The sequence below is a fragment of the Ursus arctos genome, unplaced genomic scaffold, assembly GCF_023065955.2.
Source record: "Ursus arctos isolate Adak ecotype North America unplaced genomic scaffold, UrsArc2.0 scaffold_24, whole genome shotgun sequence".
Taxonomy (NCBI): domain Eukaryota; kingdom Metazoa; phylum Chordata; class Mammalia; order Carnivora; family Ursidae; genus Ursus; species Ursus arctos.
The window spans coordinates 1,095,476-1,114,796 of NW_026622919.1; the positions used below are offsets into that span (position 1 = coordinate 1,095,476).

General features: G+C 60.7%; 2 protein-coding genes across 10 annotated transcripts; one reads left to right on the plus strand and one right to left on the minus strand.

The window, feature by feature from the left end:
• Positions 1 to 238: 238 nt before the first annotated feature.
• Positions 239 to 5,649, minus strand: GPS1 (G protein pathway suppressor 1). Of its 9 annotated transcripts, none has more exons than XM_048211672.2 (15): positions 5,541 to 5,632; positions 5,146 to 5,230; positions 4,562 to 4,654; positions 3,794 to 3,975; positions 3,106 to 3,270; positions 2,888 to 3,023; positions 2,707 to 2,784; positions 2,491 to 2,548; positions 1,960 to 2,045; positions 1,622 to 1,716; positions 1,386 to 1,491; positions 1,220 to 1,300; positions 996 to 1,133; positions 773 to 907; positions 239 to 684 (listed from the first exon to the last, which is right to left on the minus strand). In XM_048211672.2, the coding sequence occupies exons 3-15, from the start codon at positions 4,637 to 4,639 to the stop codon at positions 610 to 612; spliced, it is 1,413 nt and encodes a 470-aa protein (XP_048067629.2). In that variant the 5' UTR covers positions 4,640 to 4,654; positions 5,146 to 5,230; positions 5,541 to 5,632; the 3' UTR covers positions 239 to 609. The 9 variants fall into 9 exon arrangements, with proteins under 9 accessions (XP_048067629.2, XP_026339638.2, XP_026339637.2 ...); XM_026483853.4 differs by having other exon boundaries at positions 2,491 to 2,551; positions 5,541 to 5,631; XM_026483852.4 differs by lacking the exon at positions 5,146 to 5,230 and having other exon boundaries at positions 5,541 to 5,649.
• Positions 5,650 to 5,710: 61 nt separating this feature from the next.
• On the plus strand, positions 5,711 to 9,756 carry RFNG (RFNG O-fucosylpeptide 3-beta-N-acetylglucosaminyltransferase). Its single transcript, XM_026483856.4, has 8 exons — positions 5,711 to 6,013; positions 6,537 to 6,585; positions 7,163 to 7,265; positions 7,393 to 7,546; positions 7,772 to 7,860; positions 7,953 to 8,118; positions 8,617 to 8,702; positions 8,790 to 9,756. Exons 1-8 carry the CDS (start codon positions 5,726 to 5,728, stop codon positions 8,869 to 8,871), a joined length of 1,017 nt encoding a protein of 338 aa, XP_026339641.1. The 5' UTR covers positions 5,711 to 5,725; the 3' UTR covers positions 8,872 to 9,756.
• The last annotated feature ends 9,565 nt before the right edge of the window (positions 9,757 to 19,321 follow it).

The following is a 19,321-nucleotide window of genomic DNA, read 5'->3' on the forward strand; positions in this document are numbered from 1 at the left end:
GGAAACTCGAAGCAAGGCTGTGAGTCGGGAGGGTGGGGTCAGGGCAATAAAGACTCAAAACAAGCAGCCACGGAAGGAACCCCCTGCCTTGGGGAACCTTCCTAACGGAGGGCAGCGCGCTGGCCTCAGTCCCCTCCCCACTGCACCGGCTGCGTGAGGGGTGGGGAGCCCCAAAGCCTGACCTCATGGAGATGAGCCTCAGAAGCCCTCTTAGCAGGAAGAAACAGCACGAGGGGAGTGTTCTCAGGCTGCCTTTTAATGGTCTGAGATCGAACTTGTCTGCAACCCCAAGTGACACAGGAACAGGAAAGTTGGGAGGCAGTGCCGCTGGGGTGCGTGGGGGGGAGGGGGGGCTGGGCGCCGCACATGTGAGCCCTGCGGTCTCTCCTTCCAGGAAGGGCCTTGAGCAACAGCCCACTTCGCCAGGGCCCCCCCCACGGGGCACAACAGGGTGGAGGGGTCACGAGAAGCTGGACGTGGACACCCCGGCGGGGGGCCCTTCACGGGGGCAGGGGTAACCTCCAGAAGTGCCTCACGAGCCACGGGAGCCTGCGTGTCCAAGTCCGAGGGTGGGGGCACGCAGACCATCCCGGAGGCCGACAGACGCCCTCACATGTTGGTGCTCATTCGGGACTGGCTGTTGGCCGGCGTCAGCTCCCCCTGGCTCCCTTCTCGGGGAGGGGACTGGGGTGGAGATGGGGCTGCTCAGCCCAGGGGACGCGCGTGTGCCCACCTCGCTGCCTCTCCGCGCCAGGGCCGCCCCCGCCCTCACCTTGACGTGAATCTGGTTACGCAGCACGGCCGCCCGCAGGATCATCGCCTTGGCGCGTCTCTGGAACTCCTTCCCCATCAGCAGCGACTTCTCAAAGGTGGTGCTGCGTTGATCCACATCCCTGGCGTACAGGATCTGCGGCGGGAGGGACGGGGCTCAGCGGTGCTCACCGGGTCTCAGGGGCCCCCTCCCGCACCCACGGCCTCGACCCCAGTCCAGGCACCTTGCTGTGGGAGTTGATGCGGGCGTTGATGAGCCCCTCGAGGATGAGCTGCGTCAGCTCGTCCTCCAGGGCCGCCACGGTGGTGTTGAAGGCCGCGGCCATCTTGTGCATGTCGGCCGACACGTAGGGGCTGAAGTACTGCAGGGCAGAGGGCGCGTCAGCCTCCCGCGACTCCCAGACCCATCCGTAGCGCCCCGCCTCGGCCTTCGTGCCCCCACATCTACCTGGATGAGGGCGCGGTTGCGGATCTGGGTGTACAGGGTCCTGACGTGGGGGGCCAGGTACATGTCCAAGAGCAGGTTGTCCTGGTGAGGAGACCCAGTCAGGCACCACCACCTGCCGCCCTCTGCCTGGTCCCCCCTCCCCATCCAGAGCAGGCAGGTCCCTCACCTTCATCTCATCCAGCATCTTGAGGCACGAGGCGTACTTGGACTCATAGAATTTGAAGATGATGTCACGAACCTGTGGCTCCAGCTCCAAGAACAACTTGAAGGAGCTGCAGGTGCACACCCCTCAGAGCCGGCCCCACACCTGCCACCTGGCCTGCAGGCCGGGGAGGTGCAGGGCCAGAGAAAGGGCCCCCGGAGAGGGACGGTCTGCGGGGCTATCACCCCACTCTCACCCACCTGCTGGAGATGACGTTGCGCTGCAGCTCCTGGCGGTCGAAAGTGGCCAAGGCACACAGGCCACCATAGACGGCCACATTGCTGGGAGATAGCAGCTGAAGGGCCAGAAGAGAGTTAGGTCCAGACATCAGGGTCGCTGACAGTCGAGACAGAATCCGAGGAGGAAGCCCAGACACAAGGCTGGGTCACCCCTGCTCCGCCCACCACCCAGCCAAAGAATACATAGGACTCCATGGGGGGGGGGGATACCCCTCAATAAACAACCCAACCCACAAACCCTCCCCCTGCTTCCCGCGTCCCAGCAAGGGCTCGTCCCCAGACACCCTCCTGTCCCTCACCTCGGGGAAATCACAGTGATCAAATGAAGCCAGCAAGAAGCACTTGGCAGCCTGCTTATACTTGCGCGCGGCCAACTCGGCTAGGCCTAGGGAGGTGGGGGGTTGGCAGAATGAAGCCTGGTGCCCAGAGGAAGCTGCCAGAGCCACCCTCACCTCTCCCAGCCCAGCTGCTGCTCAGTGTCAGGGACAAGGATTCTGGTCAAGATGTAACCACGCCCGAGAGCACTGACTGGGGCACTCTCCTTGAGTCAAGGGCCCAGGGAAGCCGTGCACAGCGGCTGTCACTCCTGCAAAGGGCTCCCAGGCCCACCTGTTAGCAATGCCTCAGCTCCTGACCACTGGCCACAGGCTGGCTTCCCCGCCCAAGACCGGAGCCTGGCAGGCACCCCCGGGGCCGTGGGTGCAGAGCTCAGACATTTCCTCAGATGTGACAAGGCCCACCACTCTGGCTGTGAGGACCTAACATCCGGCACACGAGGCCACCCCAGTGCCGGGGTCAGCCGTGGCGTCCTCCCGCCCCGAGGCCCTCACCTGCAGCACACTTGAGCTTGGTGAGGATCGCCTGGGTCTGGCTGTCCCGCTCCCCACGCTGCTGCAGGGGAAAGGGGGACACATGAGCCACCAGCCTCCACACCCTGGTCCTTTCCCGGGCCCTGCCGCCGCCCGAGAGGGGCAAGGGCCGACTGGGGAGGACGAGGCCCACCGGGGCCGCAGCAGTCCCTGGGACGGGGTCTGAGGCGGCGTTACCTCGGCAATCTCCGGCGTGGACTCAGCCTTGCTGACGTAGCTCAGCACGTGAGACCAATTCTGCAAGTAGACGCTGACCTGGTGGGCGGGCGGGGGACTCAGCCTGGGCGCCCCCTCCTGGCGCCGGGGAGTGCTGCTCTGCAGCCCCTCCTGATGCCCACCCGACAGAGGCAGGGCCCACCTTGATGACGTTGAGGCACATGTTGATGACGTGCTTGGCGCTGGTGCAATAGTCCCGGGCCCGGGAGTAACACTTCAGGGCATTGCTCAGGTCCCCACAGTCCAGATAGTGGTCACCCAGGTCATCGTGGCCGCGCCTGTGGGCCCAGGCGTGAGCAGACCTGGGCCCAGGGCCACGTGGGCCTCGACACCCGCCTCCCAGCCTCCCGGGAGCAGCACCTGATACTCTCCTTGATGGAGTTGCCCTTGTAGTTCTTTAGGTCCGTGTCCAGCTTCTCCAGCTTCAGCAAGGCCTTCTTCCGCGTGGCCTCCACCCAGGCCGTGTCAAGGGGTGGCGGCTCCACGCCGCTCTCTGGGATGGTGTCCGGAGCATTCTGCAGCTCCCTGAGGGAGTACTTGGCCATCAGGGGCCAAGGTGCAGGAGGATGGGTGCCTCCCGGGAGCCCCTGCCCAGCCCCAGCCGAGTGAGCACCCAGCCAGCACAGGAACACAGGGGCCCATGGCCTGGCGGGGATGCCCAACAGGAAAAGGGTCGTGCGTGCAGCCATGCCAAGAGGAGAGAAGCAAAGTGCTGTCTTCACAAGTTCTGCTTGATGTCAGAATAACTACGTGTCACGTGCACACAGAAAAAAGCCAGGACAACGTAAAGAGAGCCACAGAGTGGGGAGTGAGAACCTAGCCCGTTTTGCCATTTATTGCCCTTCCTGGCTTTTCAACAAGGAAGGCCAGATCACCACGTCGAGGCAGTGATGCTATTAAGTGCCCACATCGGGACGGTGTCAAGACTCACAGGGGCACATGAAGGGCCCCCACCTGGGCTAGACCCAAGGGGGACATACCACGCCCAGCCCCTGGTGTCTGCCCCCACCAAGGGCCCTGTGTCCTCTTGCCAAGCCCCCGGTCTCACCTGGTGGCGTCCGAGAGCTTGCGGTGGATCTCTTCATACATGTCCACATTGAAGGTCCTCTGCACAAAGGAGAGGGCCATCTTCAGGGCCTCCACCCGCAGCGGGGGGCAGTGGTCAGCAATGAACTGCAGTCGTTCGATGCGCATTAGCCCGCTGTAGCTGGCCGCATACTGCTCCAGATCCTGAAGTGGGGGTGGGGGAGTGGATGGAGACTGTGCAAGGCAGGACCCCAGATCAAGCCCTGGCAAGTGAGTCAAGAGCAGGACCCAAACGCTGACCCTTCTGCAGTATCCGAGAGGCCCTATGCCGATGACAAGAACAACTGGGTATTCGGGCACCAGACAGATCGTGATCCAGCGCTGGCAAAGGCCGCTTGGGGTGGGCCAGTGCAGGGGCCTCCAGGGCAGAGCTCTGCCCCGGGGGGCTGAGGGAGTGAATGGCCAGAGCCAGATGGGCACCACTGGTGACTGCCAGTCCCCAGGCAGAGCAGTCAGGAAGCAGTGCTCCATAGGCTGGGCCCCAAGAAAGACCCGTCCTCAGTCTGAGAAAAGCTGCACATGGGGCTCTCGCATGTGGGAGAGAAGTGGGGTGCACGGTTTCCGGCTGGGCTACCACCCCTTATAACAAGTGGGTGACCGAACAGCCTAAAGGTTTCCAAATCAGAGAAAAACATGGCCTGCGTGGGGAGTCTGGCCTAGCCCCCGCTCCAGGACTGACGCCCCAAAGCCACCTGCTGCCTGCCCCAGGACCGCCCGGTGGGCTCCTTACCAGGGTGGGGTTCTCCACCACGTAGTTGACATCGGGTGCGTTCTGCGGGTCTTCCTGGGGGTCCACATCGATCTGCATGGGCTCCACGGCCCCCTGCAACACAGGCAGCCACCTTGGCACTCGAACCGGACTGCCCAGGAAGGGCGAGAAACCCTCACCGTGCCCTGAGTCGGGCTCTGCCCGCGGTGCCACGTCCCCGGCGGGATCCTGTCCGGGAGCGCCTGCGTCCCTGCCCCTCCCCGCTCCGGCCCGCGTCCAACGCCGCCCCTCGCAAGCCCAGCGGCTGCTGAGCCGACAGCCCTGGCGCCATCTCCACCGCCGGCCTCTGGAGCGGAGAGCAGGCAGCGGGGGCCCCCTGCCCAGGGACCCCCGACAGGCCCTTCACGCCCCCAGCCACCGTCCTGACGCAGCTTCCTCCGAGCCGCAAGCAGCGCCCGGCAGGGGGCCGGCAGGGCCCGGGCGGCGGCGGGAAGGAGTCTCCTGGGGCGCCCGTCCTGCGCTGGCTGGCCCGGCCCGGCGGGCGGGGGTGCGCCCCCCTCCCGCGCTCGCTCGCTCGCTCCTGGGCCCCCTGTCCTGGAAGGTACCTCATAAAGCAGCGTACAGGCCGACAGGCTGGCGCTCAGGCTGAAGTCCCCGGCCGTGCCCGGCAGGAAGAGGTCTGACCTACTGCTGTGAGGGGTGCAGTACAGATCTGTCACTGACGAGGAGGCCGAGCTGGGGGCCGGGCTATCCCTCATTCTGTCCTGACTCTCTGCACCCCCCGACCCTGACACACAGCTGGCCTGCTGCTGAAGGGAGAAAGAGCGTTAGCGCCGGGCCGGGCCTGCCGGGCCGACGGCGGGGACCCTGCGCGAGGCCGCCGGGCCGTGGGGACGGGAGGCCGCGCGGGGGCCCGGCTCCGGCCCGGCGGCGGCGGGGGTGGGGGGTGGGAGTAGGGGTCGTGGAGGGCGCGGAGGGGCCGCCGGCCACGGCTCGTTACCTGCAAGTTAAACACCTGAACCGGCAGCGGCATCTTCGCCCACCCCGCCGCGGAGCGCCGTCCACTTCCGGGGCAGCGCCGTCCACTTCCGGGGCAGCGCTTCCGGGTCGCGGTGGGCGGGGCGGCTCTTAAAGGGGCCGCAGCGCGGCCTGGGCCCGGGCGGTGCCCGCGGGTCCCGCGGCCGCATGAGCCGCGCGCGGGGGGCGCTGTGCCGGGCCTGCCTCGCGCTGGCCGCGGCCCTGGCCGCGCTGCTGCTGCTGCCACTGCCGCTGCCCCGTGTGCCGGCCCCAGCCCAGGCCCCGGCCCCGGCCCCGACTCCAGGCCCCGGCCGGCGGGCGTCCCCTGCCCGACCCGCCACCGCCCCCCGCCTGCGACCGGACGACGTCTTCATCGCTGTCAAGACCACTCAGAAGAACCACGGTCCACGCCTGGGGCTGCTACTGAGCACCTGGATCTCCCGGGCCCGCCAACAGGTGGGCCTCGCCCCAGGATCCCCGATGTCAACACCCCTGCCCCAGGACCCCAGCCCCGGGGCCCCCATCCCCCGGGGCCCCCAGCCAGGATCCCGACGCCGGACCACAACTGTCCGCGACCCCTGGCAGCCCTGTCCCGCAAGGGCTGCCCCGGGGACCCCATCCCCGGGACCCCCTACCCACTGCTGTGTCCTCAGAGTGATAGGCAGACCCCCGTTCTGAGTCTCTGGGGACCCAGGCCTAGTCCCCCTCCTACCTGGGTGGGTTCTCTCAGCTGACACTGGACCAAGACCCCGCAGACACCCCATGAGAGCAGGCCTGGCCCCAACTGCACCAGGAGACGCCAGGGACAGTAGCGGGCGCCACCCTCCTCTCTCCCCCATCCCAACCCCAAGCGTCCAGGACCGTCCTGGGTACCCTCTTCTCATCCCAAAGCTCCAGCCCTGAAGCCCAGGCTCACCCGCTGGCATCTCTGCGGCTCCGTCCTGGTCCACCTGGGGTCTCACAGGTTGTCTCTCCCCAGACGTTCATCTTCACGGATGGGGATGACCCTGAGCTTCAACTCCAGGGAGGTGAGCACCCTCCCCAGCCCAGCGTGCACCAGGCCCCCTCGCTTATCCTCTGGTGCAGTGACACCCATCTCCCTGCTACGTAGAGTCCAGCGGTTAAGTCACTTGTCCAGGGTCACACAGCTGGTAGAGAACAGAGCCAGGGTGCCCACCTGCCACCAGCCCAGCATCAGGGCCCCACCCTGCCAGCCAGGTTCTGCCTCCCACAGCCTCTGGCGGGCTTCCCAGGGCCTCCGACTGGAGCCACGGTCCCTGAAGACACTCCAACAGAGTCATTCCTTCCCGGCAGCCCCACTTCAGGCATGTGTCCTCAACCCCGGGGGGGCTTTGCCCTCACGGGATTCCCAATGGCTGTCACCTGTCCGGGCCTTGTGGATCAGCAACAAGGTCAGCAAGTGAGGCCAGGCCAGGGCTGCGCGGTTGGAGCCAGACTGGGGGCTTTGAGCAGGGCGAGATGGCAAGGCCCACTGGACAGCCACGTTTTGCCCTGATCTCCGTGGGGTGGGCTGGCGGCGGGCCTCATCTTACTCTGGCCCTCATACTTGCCTCGTTTCTCCACCCCCCTCCCCCGCCCCGGCAGGCAGCCATGTAATCAATACCAACTGTTCCGCTGTGCACACCCGCCAGGCACTGTGCTGCAAGATGTCGGTGGAGTACGACAAGTTCATCGAGTCGGGCCGCAAGTATGTGATGGCCACGGCCCGGTGCCCCCGGGAGAGCCCAGGGCTGGGGCCCACACACCTGGGCCAGGGGGTGGAGGCCTCCACCCGCACCGGCCCCTCGCTCGTGAGCGCTCCCCACCTCCCCCAGGTGGTTCTGCCATGTGGATGATGACAACTATGTGAACCCCAAAGGCCTGCTCCGGCTGCTCTCCACCTTCTCGCCCAGCCAGGATGTCTACCTGGGGCGGCCCAGCCTGGACCACCCCATCGAGGCCGCCGAGAGGGTCCAGGGAGGAGGCACTGTGAGTGCGGGGCCGGGGGAGTGGCGGCTGAGAGAGTGGAGACCCCGGTGGAGAAGGGCAGGGGGGGCAGGTGTCTGACCCACCCCCGGGGCTGGGGGCACTTCAGGGGGAGCTGTGGGAGGAGCTGGGGGACCAGGTCGCAGAAGCCCACCCTCTTGCGGGGCACTCCCGCCATTTGTGTGGGGAGCTGCTGAGGGGCCCGCCTGGCATCTTTCTCCTCCTCAGGTGACCACTGTCAAGTTCTGGTTTGCTACGGGCGGGGCCGGGTTCTGCCTGAGCAGAGGCCTCGCTCTGAAGATGAGCCCCTGGGCCAGGTGAGGGGGTGCTGGCTGCCCGGGCTGGGAGGCCCGGGGTGGTGGGGCTGAGGATGGAGGAGGCCCTGACCCGCTTCCCCGACCCCCACCAGCCTGGGCAGCTTCATGAGCACAGCCGAGCGGGTGCGGCTGCCGGATGACTGCACCGTGGGCTACATCGTGGAGGGGCTGCTGGGTGCTCGCCTGCTGCCCAGCTCGCTCTTCCATTCCCACCTGGAGAACCTGCAGAGGCTGCCGCCTGACGCTGTGCCACAGCAGGTGCGGCCCCTGGGCGCGGAGCCCCCGGGCGCTCCCCGCGCACTCGCCCCTGGGGTCCCGCCCCTGACCCGCCCCTGACCAGCCCCCCAGGGATCTCAGGCTGGACCATCAGGGCTCAGGGAGGAATTCCCAGCCCCGCAGCTGCAGACCCTGTGCTCGGCCTGCTGGGACCCAGAGGCCTGGGTCTGGGGGCTCATTTGTAAGGGGCAGCGGCTGTGGGCAGTGCGGTCCCAGACCAGGACGCAGAGAGGGACAGGAGGCTTGGACAGGGGTGCCCCCGCATGCGCACCAGCCGCCGTCCTGAGGTGTCTTCTGTGTCGGCTGCACCTCTCAGCCCTTCCATGCTATTCCCGAGTCTGCCCTTAGGGGTGGTCCTGCCCTGGGGGGCCCAGGAAGCGGGAGGCACAGCAGCCTCTCCTGGCTTGACTTCAGAAGCCAGCGGAGGGTGTGGGGTGGAGCTGGTCCTGGGAGAGTGACCTGCCCCCTTCCCTCTCCCAGGTCACCTTGAGTTACGGGGGTCCAGAAAACCCACATAATGTCGTGAATGTGATGGGAGGCTTCAGTCTGCAGCAGGACCCCACACGGTGAGTGGGCAGTGCGGAGGGGCTCTGGCACCAGCCCCCCAAAACACCTCCACCCCAGCAGGCCTGACCGCCACGTCTCCTTCCCAGGTTCAAGTCTGTCCACTGCCTTCTGTACCCAGATACGGATTGGTGTCCTGTGCACAAGCAGAGTGACCTCGTTTCTCGGTGACCCTGGACTCCCAACCCAGGGAGGAGGAGCGTGGCTGACCCCTCCTGGCCTCGGCTCTCTCAGGTGGCCGCAGCCACGTCCAGGGAGATGTGGGTGCCCTGCAGGCCTCCCCCAGAGCCCCTGGAGGGCCAGGTGACCAGGCTCTCTGGGAGAGCTGCCTGCCCCACCCAGGGGTCCAGGCTGTGCAGTGTGCAGGCTGCCCCAGAAGGCGGGAGGGGGAGATGCTGCTGCCCCCCTAGCCCAGCCCAAGGTGTGCTCCCACGGGAAAGGTGGCCACCCTAGGATCTGAGGGCCTGGGAGGAGGCTGGCATCTGGCTCCCAGGGCTCTATCCTGCCCTCCTTACCCTGCTGGAGAGGGGGTTCCAGACAGACTGGGCCCCCTGAGTGGGCTCCAGGCCAGGGTCACAGACAGGATCCGTCAGCTGGCCATCGGTGAGCACAGAGGCTTCACCTGCAGGCCTGGGGCGGGGGAGCCACCCTGTCCTCACCGGGCTTGGTGCCTGGCCAGAGCATCGAGGTCTCTGAGGGAGCTGCAGTAAGGACTCAGGCCTCTGGCCAGTGGGCTGGGGCACAGCTTATCCCTAGCTGGGGCATCTCCATCCGGAGGCCTTGTCATCAGGGGCCCCTTGGTCAAGGTCTTCTTATTTCTGCACTCTGACCCACCATTTTGTACTTTTCCTCCCCTGGCTCCCCCGCCCCAAGTCCAAAAAGCAGCAGGGCCCTTTTGTTTGGGGCTCCCTCTGCAGTGTGGCATCCCCATCCCAGCCGCTGACCCACCTTAACTGTGCCTTTCCGTGGAGGAGAGAGTGGAACGAGGGGAGTCAGCTCTTTCGCTCTGGTCCCTTGCTGTGCCATTGCCATAAGTGAATAAAGGCTCAATGGTTACTCTGTTTGGCTCATTGGCTTAATGGACCAGCACAGCACCTGGCAGCTCCGCTCCTGGCGGGGCCTCCAGCCGCTGCTCCAGGGGGGCTCCATCCCAGGCAAATCTGCACCCCTTACAGCCCTGCCAGCCAAGCCTTAAGCTGCCATGGGACTCTTCTGTGTGAGCCCAAGCAAACGGCGAGGGGTCGGGAGAGGGGTCCTGCAGGGAATGATGAACACGCACAAACCTGTCCCAGGAGGGTAGTCTTCCCGTTATGCTTGCTTTCTCAGCACACTGTGGAACTAGTGTGTGTGTATTGCCGGGGGGGGGGGTGTACACACACAGACATGCACAGGTGTGCACGTATGTAAACAGCAGTGCACATGGGTGCATGTAGGTGTGCGTGTACGTGTGCGCGTGGCTGTACGTGAGTGTGCGTGGACGTGTGCGCGTGGCTGTACGTGAGTGGACGTGTGCGCGTGGCAGTACGTGTGCGTGAATACGTGTGCGCGTGGCCGTACGTGAGTGAGCACTGCTGTGGAGGCGTGTGCCGATGTGCGTATAGGGCAGGCAGGCAACACGCCCACAAGCAGCTTGGAGTCAGCGTGGCCTGGTTTCTGTGTGTGATTCGATGGTGCACGGCCAGGAGAAAAACACACCCGAAGGCCTCAGCCCGCTGCGGTCCCCAAGCCGCCGCGGGTGGGCGCGGCTGTCTCGATGCTCCATCGAGGCAGACGGGGTTCCCTTAGCCCTCCTTCCCGAGCCTCCGTAGCGCCCCTCGCCTCGCCCGCGCCGAGGTGTCCTGGGAGGGGGGCCGTGGAAGGGGACGTGCTGCCCCCACCGAGGGAGCGTGTGCAGAGCAGTTGCTGCGTGGGTTACGACCGAGGACCCGGGAGCGGGTTTCTGGCTCTTCTCAGGGCCACGTGTCTCCCAGAAGAGGAGGGAGAGCCCGCCCACCCCACCCCTGTTCTGTCTACAGCGGACTTCCCAGCAGTTATGACACAGTCACTCTGTAAGCCATTCCCCAGGGTTGGATTTGCCGTGGGTTTGTGAGCCCGTCCTGTTCCGTCTCTCCGTCTCGGGTCGGGGTCTCCGTTCACGTCCACTTACCCAGGCCTTGAGGCTCTTCTTGTAAGCGACTGGCCACAGCACAACCATTTTGTGTTGTTGCACGCGGGTTATGAAGTTTTCCAATGAGCAATTTTCCACTTTGCTTCACACGTCTGTCCCCAGGCACGCAGTCCCACTGCTCAGGCCTTTTGCGGAGAGCCTCTGGCAACGCCAGCCGCACACCGCTGCAGACCCAGCGAGCTTGGGGCTGCGGGGGGCCGTCAGCGTGCAGGGTGACACGGGAACCGGAGACAGCCGAACCTCAGCCTGGGAAGGGATCCTGAGGATGGATGGGTGTGGGCTCCAGGAGTCCCGGGGGTGGGAGAAGCCAGCCAGGGTCCTCTGAAAGCGGTGCTGTTAGACCCCAAAGCAGCAAGCTGGCGTGGGACCCAGGTCACTTGGAAGGGGCTTCGTGGCAGGTTGCCAGGCATTGTCCCTGCTCAGGAGCTCTCCCCTCACACCCTCGGACACGAAGCATGCAGCAGCCCCCCGAGACCAGGGCACCAGCTGAACCTCCCAGACCCCAGCCCGCTCAGACCACCTGCCTCTCCCACGTCCTGTGCTCACATAGCATAGACCCATAGACAGCACTAGAGTGGCCCACACGGCCCCTCCCCTGGCTGGAGCTCTAGGCCGGACCACCTCAGAGGCCCAGACCCCCCTCAGCGGGTCTGGAGGAACAGCCGTCCCCGGGCCCCCGGCGCCCTCCTAGGAGGGGTGGGACTGGCTGGCTTCCTGAGCTGCGTGCTCTTCCAGGCCAGCTGGTGCCTTTGTGCTTCCGAGAGGAAAAAAAGCCTGGAAAGAAACACCAAAATGTTTAATTGTCTCTGAAAAATGCTAAAACCAGTAAAATGGGTTTTTCTCTTTCCCCTTTATGGTATTTTACACATAACAAACTATGTTTTGTGACGGACCTGCAGTAGACGTATAATCAAAAAAGTTAAAATTTTGTAAATTAAGTTTAAAAATTCAATTGTGTGTCCTTGGACCTCCTCTAACCTTTTTTGAATGAGTATTTAATAAGCATCAGGACACGTGTCCCCGCAGGCCAGGCCCCAGGCCAGCCCCGGAGGGACGGGGACCCGCAGAGCAGGCCAGCTGCTGGGGTTTGGGGTGAACGGGAGCAGCTGCTGACGGGGCGATGAAAACACCCTTGATCCCCATTGGAAGACGGTGTGTTTGCACACTGGCCCACTTAACATTTGCTTGTAATCCCAAGACCAGCACCTACTTTCCTGGCCACTTGAAGACAGGTGAAGGCTTGCGCGCCCCCAGCTGAGGCAGAATTGGCGAGGCCCGAGGATGGGGGGATGGGCACAGAGGGCAAACGGCTCCCGCTCTGCGGCCAGAGGCACGGGTGCGAATCCCCACTCCGGCACCTAGTGGCCTCATGCAAGTTCATGCCACACTTCTGAGCCTTGTTTTCTCTTTTGTCAAGTAGAATCTACCAGAATGAATTGTGTTTTGATCTCCAGGGTTACCGTCTCCGTAAGGTGTGTGAGCGCGTGTGTGAAGCCCGCGTGCATTTCCTCTAAGGGCAATGGCTCAGTGTTAGCTAACTCAGTATTTGTGGTGACTTGGTCCCACCGTGAATAACAGGGATTAACCCTATTCTGGGATTAGAGAGTAGCTATGGTTACACGACTCTGTGAATATAGTAAGAACCACCAAATAAGGGTGTTGTTTGCAAAGTGAGCTGAGGTGAGATTCAGAATCGGAGCGGCCCATACTTATTACATATTTCAACGTATTAACAAAAAACGTTCCCACAAAGAAACCCCCAGGGTCAGGTGGTTTCACTGGCAAACTCTCTCAAACATCCAAGGAGGGAAGAACGACATGACACAAAGCCTTCCAGAAAATAGGTTAGAAGAGGACATTTTCCCTCATTTGTGAGGACAGGATAACTCGGCACCAAACTTGGACAAACACATTACAAAAAAGTGGATCAGCTGAATCTGAACTTTATATGGAGATGCTAAGCTCATGGGATCTAAAAAGCAATCTTGGAAAAGAACAAAGTTGAAGGACTCACACAGCCTGACCTCAAGACCTCCCTGGAGCTACAGGATGGAGACGGCAGGGCGTCCGCGCACGGCCCACACGGAGACCCAGAGGCCCCGGAGGGGAGCCCAGACGCAGGTGCACGCGCACACCGTCACAGGGTCCTGAGAAATCCCCGGAGCAATCCAGTGGGGGAAAGTCTTTGCAACAAACAGTGCTAGAATTAGTCTATGAATTAATTTGTTTTTACTTAAAAAGAAAAAAAAAAAAAGCCAGCACGGAGTGTTGGGCTGGGCTTGGCAGTGGTGCAGGAAGGACTAAGTCCTAAACACGCATCTGTTCACACGGTGATGGCGGGGGTCGGGAACCCAGGGCGCTCCTACCTTCGGGGCCCATCTGTGGTTTCCAAGCGGCCCCAGCATCACCGGGTAAAACGGAGGCACAGAGAAGCGCGATGAGCACACGACCCGGGAAGGGACCACAGTCCTCTCCCCACACGTCACGGGCTCGAGGGGAGGGAAGCCGGAAAGCGTGGAGAAGCCTCTAGTTTGGCGCGTGCCCATGACGTGGGACTCTGGCACACCGGCCTCTGAGGGTGCTCTGGCGGGGGTGGGGGGCCGGGTGGGGGGTTCTTCAGAAGCGCCCGTTCCCTGTTACTACCAGAGACACAAACTCCTGTTTTCAGTCAGTGGTAGGCACCTTGCTCTCGGCCGAAAGTTCTCCTGACGTGGAATGTGAGGGCAGCCCTGCAGCCGCACACAGGCTCTGGAAGGAGCAGAAAGGGGAAGAAAGGAGGAGAAGGAATCGGGACAAGGCAGGGCCTGCAGGCCGGGCCCTCAGCTTGCGGCTCCCGGCGCACACCAGGCGGGGGCAGCAGTCTTCCGTCTCCCCGAGGACAGGACGCCAGAGCCAAGTTTGGAAAGCTCAGTTATGGGGAGTCATCGTGGTGAGGAGGGGTCTCCACGGGGTCCTGGCCTCAGTGCAGGGGCGCACGGGCTCGGGTTCCCGCACCCCGGCCACAGCCACCGCCTCCAGCGGGCTTCCCTGCACCTGTGCCGGGCCCAGGGCTCGCCCTGCTCCGCCCCTGGCCGCCTTCTGGCCCAGCCGGTGGGCTTTCCTCCCCCACCCCCAGCCCCTGAGCCTCAGCGACGTCCCTGCTCCCACCTGAGCCAGAGCTCTGGAAGGGCAGGCAGCTCCTGAGGGGTTCATGCAAGAAGGTGGCGTGGGGGGGGGGGCAGTCGGGTAAGCGCCCAGGTCTTGATCTCAGCTCAGGTCTTGATCTCGGGGTCCTGAGGTCAAGCCTCACGTTGGGCTCCAAGCTGGGCGTGGTGCCTACTTAATAAATAAAATAAATTAAGTAAAGTAAAATAATAAATTTGAAGCTTGAAGCCACACAGAGTGGCCTCGGGCCCCTAACCTGTCCCCCTCTTCCCCGTGCCCCGGAGAAAGGAGCAAAAGCCCCAAAATGCACAGCTTTGGGAGGCCCCCCAGGAGGCACTGCACCCCCTCCTGTAAGGGCAGCCGTCCCTCCCGCCTCCCCTGTCCCTTCTTCCTGCCCACCACCTTCCCTCTTCCCTCCCTTCCTTTCCTCCTTGGTTTTTCTTTCTTCGAAGTTGTGCAAGAATCACTTCCTCACTCTCCCCCGCTCGGCCCAGGTCCCCCCTCTTTTTCACACACTTGCTCCTTGTAGTTCTGTCCTCTACTCCCCACCCCTCCTGGAAACTATCCATGTGTTTCAGGATCTAACTGTGTGTTTGTGTTCTTGTAAAGTGTGTGTCATATTTTTTTAAAAAGATTTCATTGATTAGAGAGAGGAGAGGCAGAGGGAGACGCAGGCTCCCTGAGCAGGGAGCCCGATGCGCACGACTGATCCCAGCATCCTGGGATCATGTCCTGAGCCTGGGCAGACGCTTCCCGACGGAGCCCGGAGGCGCCCCAGCGTGTCGTTTTGTAGGCAGACATCTCTGTGCTTACTGTCTGCACAGTGTGTCTTTCCTTTCCACCCACCCGTGACGATTGTCAGGCGTCTGTAGACAGAGTGTGCTCTTGCTTCTGTACTGGGCGTCCCGATCTCTGCCTCGGACGCGTGTGGTCCGGTCAGGTCTCATGTTGCTGTTGGTCTAGCTGGGTCCAAGTTCCCCAGTTAGCCCTGTTTTCTATTTGTTCTTTCTGCTTTTTGTTCTATTGATCCTTGCCCACGTTCCCCGGGGTGGGGCTGGCAAGCAAGCAGCTTTAATGCTTTACTTCATTTCCTTGTCTGGCTTCTTCGCCGCGTCTAAGGAGTATTTTGTTGGCATGGCATGGTTACCAGTATGCGTCCTGAATTTATCAAAATGGGTTTGGGGTCAATATTAACCACTTGGCAAACGTACTAAGCTTGCAAGAGTAGAATTTCTTTCACCCTCGTTACCCTTTGGGCTGTTGTTTCCTCTGTACTTTTACATACGCCACTTCACAAGGGTGTTGTTAAAATATTTATTTACCTAATAAGGCATCTCTACACCCAATGTGGGGCTCAAACTCACGACCCTGAGCTCAAGAGTCGCTTCCTCCCCTGACTGTCCCGGCCAGGCACCCCTCTTATTTTTATTTTAAAGAGTCAAGTGTTTCTAAAGGAATTTTTGACAAGAAAAATTGTATTGAGTATTTTCCAACGCGTGTATTATTTCCAACATTCTTCCCTCCTTCTGATAGCTGCAAGGAATCATCTGGAATCATTTCTCTTCAAGCTAAAGAACATCCTTTAGCTTTCTTATATTGCAGGTCTACTGGCGACAGAATCTCTCAGCTTTTGTTGACCTGGAAATGTCATCTCTACACCCAACATGGGGCTCGAACTCACAACCCCGAGATCAAGAGTCACGCTCCACCGACTGAGTCTGCCGGGCGCCCCTCACCTCATTGTTGAGAGATATTTTTGCTGCATCTAGAATTTCTGGATGGACAGATTTTTTTTTTTCTTTTAACACTTTGGAGATGTCATTTTGCTGCCTCCTGGCCTCCTGGTTGGCTTACGAGGAGGTGACGTTCACGCTCCCACTTCCCTCTGGGCAATGAATGCTCCTTCTCGGGCCTCTTTCCACGTCCTCCTTTTATCTTTAGTTTAATCAGATTGATAATGATGCACTTTGGTGTCATTCTTTTTACACTTATCCCGCTTGGGGTTCTGTGAGCTCTGGGGTCTGTATGTTGATTACTTTAATCAAAGTTTTGGGAACTTGGGGCGTTAGTTCTTCAGCTCTCTTCTCATTTTCTTCTGCTGGGACGTCAGTTACCCCCATGTTAGGCCATTTATCTGACCCTCCCCTTAGCCAGCGGACCCTTGAGGGTCTATTCATTTTTCTTTGGTGTTTTGTTCTCTTTCTTCGGATTGTATCGTTTCTATTGATCTGCCTTCAAGTTTAAAGACTGTTTTCTGACACCTACGATCTGCTGTTAAACCTACCCAGCGAATTTCTTTTAGTTATTGTGCTTTTAAAGTCACAATTTCCATTTGATTCTTTTTTATAGTTTCTGTTTCTATGATAAAATTTTCTGTTTACTCATCAAAATGTTATTTTCCTTTAATTTTTTTAACACATATATAATAGGTGCTTTAAAGTCTTGTTTAGTAAATCAAGACAATTTTTGTTTTAGTTGGCTGCTTTTTCCTCGACTCTGGGTAATGTTTTCCTGTTTCTTGTCATTCCTAGAAAATTTTCATTGTGTACTGGATATTACAGACAATACGCTATAGACAGTCTGGATTTTGTTATCTTCCTCTGAAGGGTGTTGGATCTTGTCCTGGTAGGCAGCTCAATTACTGACTAATCATTTCGAACTTGTTTAAGTTTGTTTTGTGCTTTATTAGGGCTATCTGCAGAAAACTTCTGGTGTTTCCCCTGCCCTCTAACTTACTGTGACTCAGCCTCCTAACTGTCTCGCCTGTGTGTTTTATTAGGGCTTTTGAGAGAGAAGCGAGAGTGAGCCTACCTCTGGTGGCCCTGACTCATAGAGACTTTCCAGGTCATAGCTGGATGCCCAGCCTTGATGAGCTGTGTCCACTGTGGCTGGGCCAGAGCTCCCAGGTCTCCAGCACTGGGCCATGACTGATGTTCTGTTCTGTCCTGAGCCACTCTTGGGTGATCTCATCCTGCACGTGTTCAGCCAATCCTCAGCCATGGACTAGAAAGGAACCAGGCAGAGACCACACACAGACTTCTGGGCACAGCCTCCTCTTTTCCCTGCAGATTCCAGCCCCTTCAGTTGCCTCAGACCCTGATCTGCCTCGGCCACTTGGCAGGACCACATGTTCTGCTTGGATCCTGGCTTCCTGCCCCTCAGGGGACGTGTTATCCCAGGCAGAGCATCTGTTGGTCTAACCTCAGGGGTTTCTATCCACCAAGGATGGAAGTCTTATGCTGCCTATTACCATTTCCAGAACACAATTACTGGGTATATTTGTCAGGCTCCACAGTTACTCACAATGGGAAGGCTAGTTTGGGAACCGGTGAAAACATCACCACAGGAAGCAAATGTGCATGATTTTTAGTCTATGGGGAGGACAGTGTGTTGTAAATCTCAGTCTGTTTTCACTTGTTCCACTCTGATCCAAGGGCCAAGTTATGATTGCTCCTGAGGAAGCACTAGCTGGTGGAAGGGTCTAGTGCGGTCTAAGAAGACAGAAGTTTATCTAAGCTGGGCCAGCTCCCCAGGGGGTGGTCGGACTCCGCAGACACACCGTAATGCTGGAGGAAGGGACCGTCCTCTCCAGGCACGGAGAGAGGCCAAGGGATGGGAGAACCCAGTGACTTGGCCTATGGACAAGAAACCCCTAGAAAACTCACCCCAGAAAGTTACCCTGGACCCAATAGCTGGGCCCTCAGCTTCCAGACTCAGTGCTTAGGGCCTTGTGCCTGCAGGCTGGGGTCAACTCCCAAAGGGTGCGGCGACAGGCACAGGGAGGCGGCTCGCAGGCAGGAAGCTTGATGCCGCCTCCCTAGCTCAGCATCCCTGCCCCCCCACCTAGGCCTAATCCTGGGAGTAGCTGAGTCGGCTTTTCCCAGGGGCATTGCCTTACGCTCACCCACACAGAGCCTTTGTGCCTCAGGCTAGCTCAGGAAAGAGCTTACTAGGCTCTTGGCAAAGCAGACCTGCCGGCAGGCCCTCTCCCTACACCTTATCCCTTCTGCTATCATCCAATAATGTTGGGAGCAGGGGCTTCAGGACTTTTCCCACCAGAGAAGTTGTCAGCTAGCGGCAGGCTCAGTCCCAAAGACCCAGGAGCTTCCAGGAAGGGGCCGCTGCCCAATAACCCTGATACCCGAGGTCTCCCTGGAATTCTCCAAGCCCCGGCGCCAGGCTGTGAAGCAGTCAGCTTCTGAGACAGAGTGGGGCCAAGGGCCTTCAGGAGATGGTGCAGGCAGGCAGGGGTGGGAGTCCCCGAGCGGGCCAGAACCTCCACCGTGGCTCTGGCCTCCGCGCCCCGCAGGCTCAGCCAGGGCGGGCAGAGCCTCTCCACACACCTCCAGCGTTCTCCCTCTGAGGCTCTGCCCGGCGGCTGCCGCGGGTGAAAAAAAGAATCGACAAGCTGTGGTTTGCGGCTAACACGCCAACCACGGCAGCGTGTCCCACACAGCCTGATGAAGGCAGCATGCAGGGACTGGCTCCCGGGTCCTCAAAGGAAACTTTGCAGGAGCCCTTTCTCTGTGGTGCCCACGAGCCTACAGACCTGTCCACAGAGGGGGTGTTCAAAGCAGGAAAGGCCTGGCACTGACTCACAGACAACCCAGAGCAAAGCCCTCTCCAAACTGAACTCCTGGGATGGCGCAAGCCCAGGATCCCACTCCCTGCCAGGAGCACAAACACCCGGGGCCGGGGGGGGGGGGGCTGACCTGGAGTGTCTCATGTGATTTTATTTGTCAGGGAGAGAGAGAGAGAGTACACAAGCAGGGGGAGCAGCAGGCAGAGGGAGAAGCAGGCTCCCCCACTGAGCAGGGATCCCAATGCGGGGACTCGACCCCAGGACCCCGGGATCATGACCTGAGCCAAAGGCAGACGCTTCACCGACTGAGCCACCCAGGCATCCCAATAAATAAATAAAATCTTTAAAAAAATAAATAAGATAATGCACCGTTCATTCATTCATTCCTTCATTCATTCCTCACTCCACAGACACATTGGAGGCGCACTCTGCCCAGTGCCGGGGGAACAGAGGCGGACAGCACAGCACACCTGCCCTCCTGGGGTTCAGGCTGTCAGGAGTCACGGAGCAGATGCCGTGGGGGTGGGAGCCGGGCCATGAGAGTGCAGGTGACCTGGCCTTGGGGACAGGCAGATCCTCGTCCCCTCCACCAGTGGGACCTTGTGGGCAACAGGTGGCCAGTGGAGCATGAGGAAAGGTCTGGAACCAGTGCAGGCTCTGGGCTCTGGGTGGTGACAGGGCCATGGCTCTGGGTCGCACAGCAGGCAGGTGCCACTCAGAGAGAAGCC

What these genes read in the sequence shown, in the direction of transcription:
- RFNG (XM_026483856.4), top strand. Translation starts at nt 5,726, where the DNA reads ATGAGCCGCGCGCGGGGGGCGCTGTGCCGGGCCTGCCTCGCGCTGGCC. An exon ending in TTCATCGAGTCGGGCCGCAA is followed by an intron (nt 7,266 to 7,392) that starts GTATGTGATGGC and finishes CACCTCCCCCAG; the next exon opens with GTGGTTCTGCCATGTGGATG. An exon ending in AAGATGAGCCCCTGGGCCAG is followed by an intron (nt 7,861 to 7,952) that starts GTGAGGGGGTGC and finishes GACCCCCACCAG; the next exon opens with CCTGGGCAGCTTCATGAGCA.
- GPS1 (XM_057317927.1), bottom strand. Translation starts at nt 5,298, where the DNA reads ATGAGGGATAGCCCGGCCCCCAGCTCGGCCTCCTCGTCAGTGACAGAT. An exon ending in AAGCTCTCGGACGCCACCAG is followed by an intron (nt 3,271 to 3,793) that starts GTGAGACCGGGG and finishes GTACTCCCTCAG; the next exon opens with GGAGCTGCAGAATGCTCCGG. An exon ending in CCACGCCGGAGATTGCCGAG is followed by an intron (nt 2,552 to 2,706) that starts GTAACGCCGCCT and finishes TTTCCCCTGCAG; the next exon opens with CAGCGTGGGGAGCGGGACAG.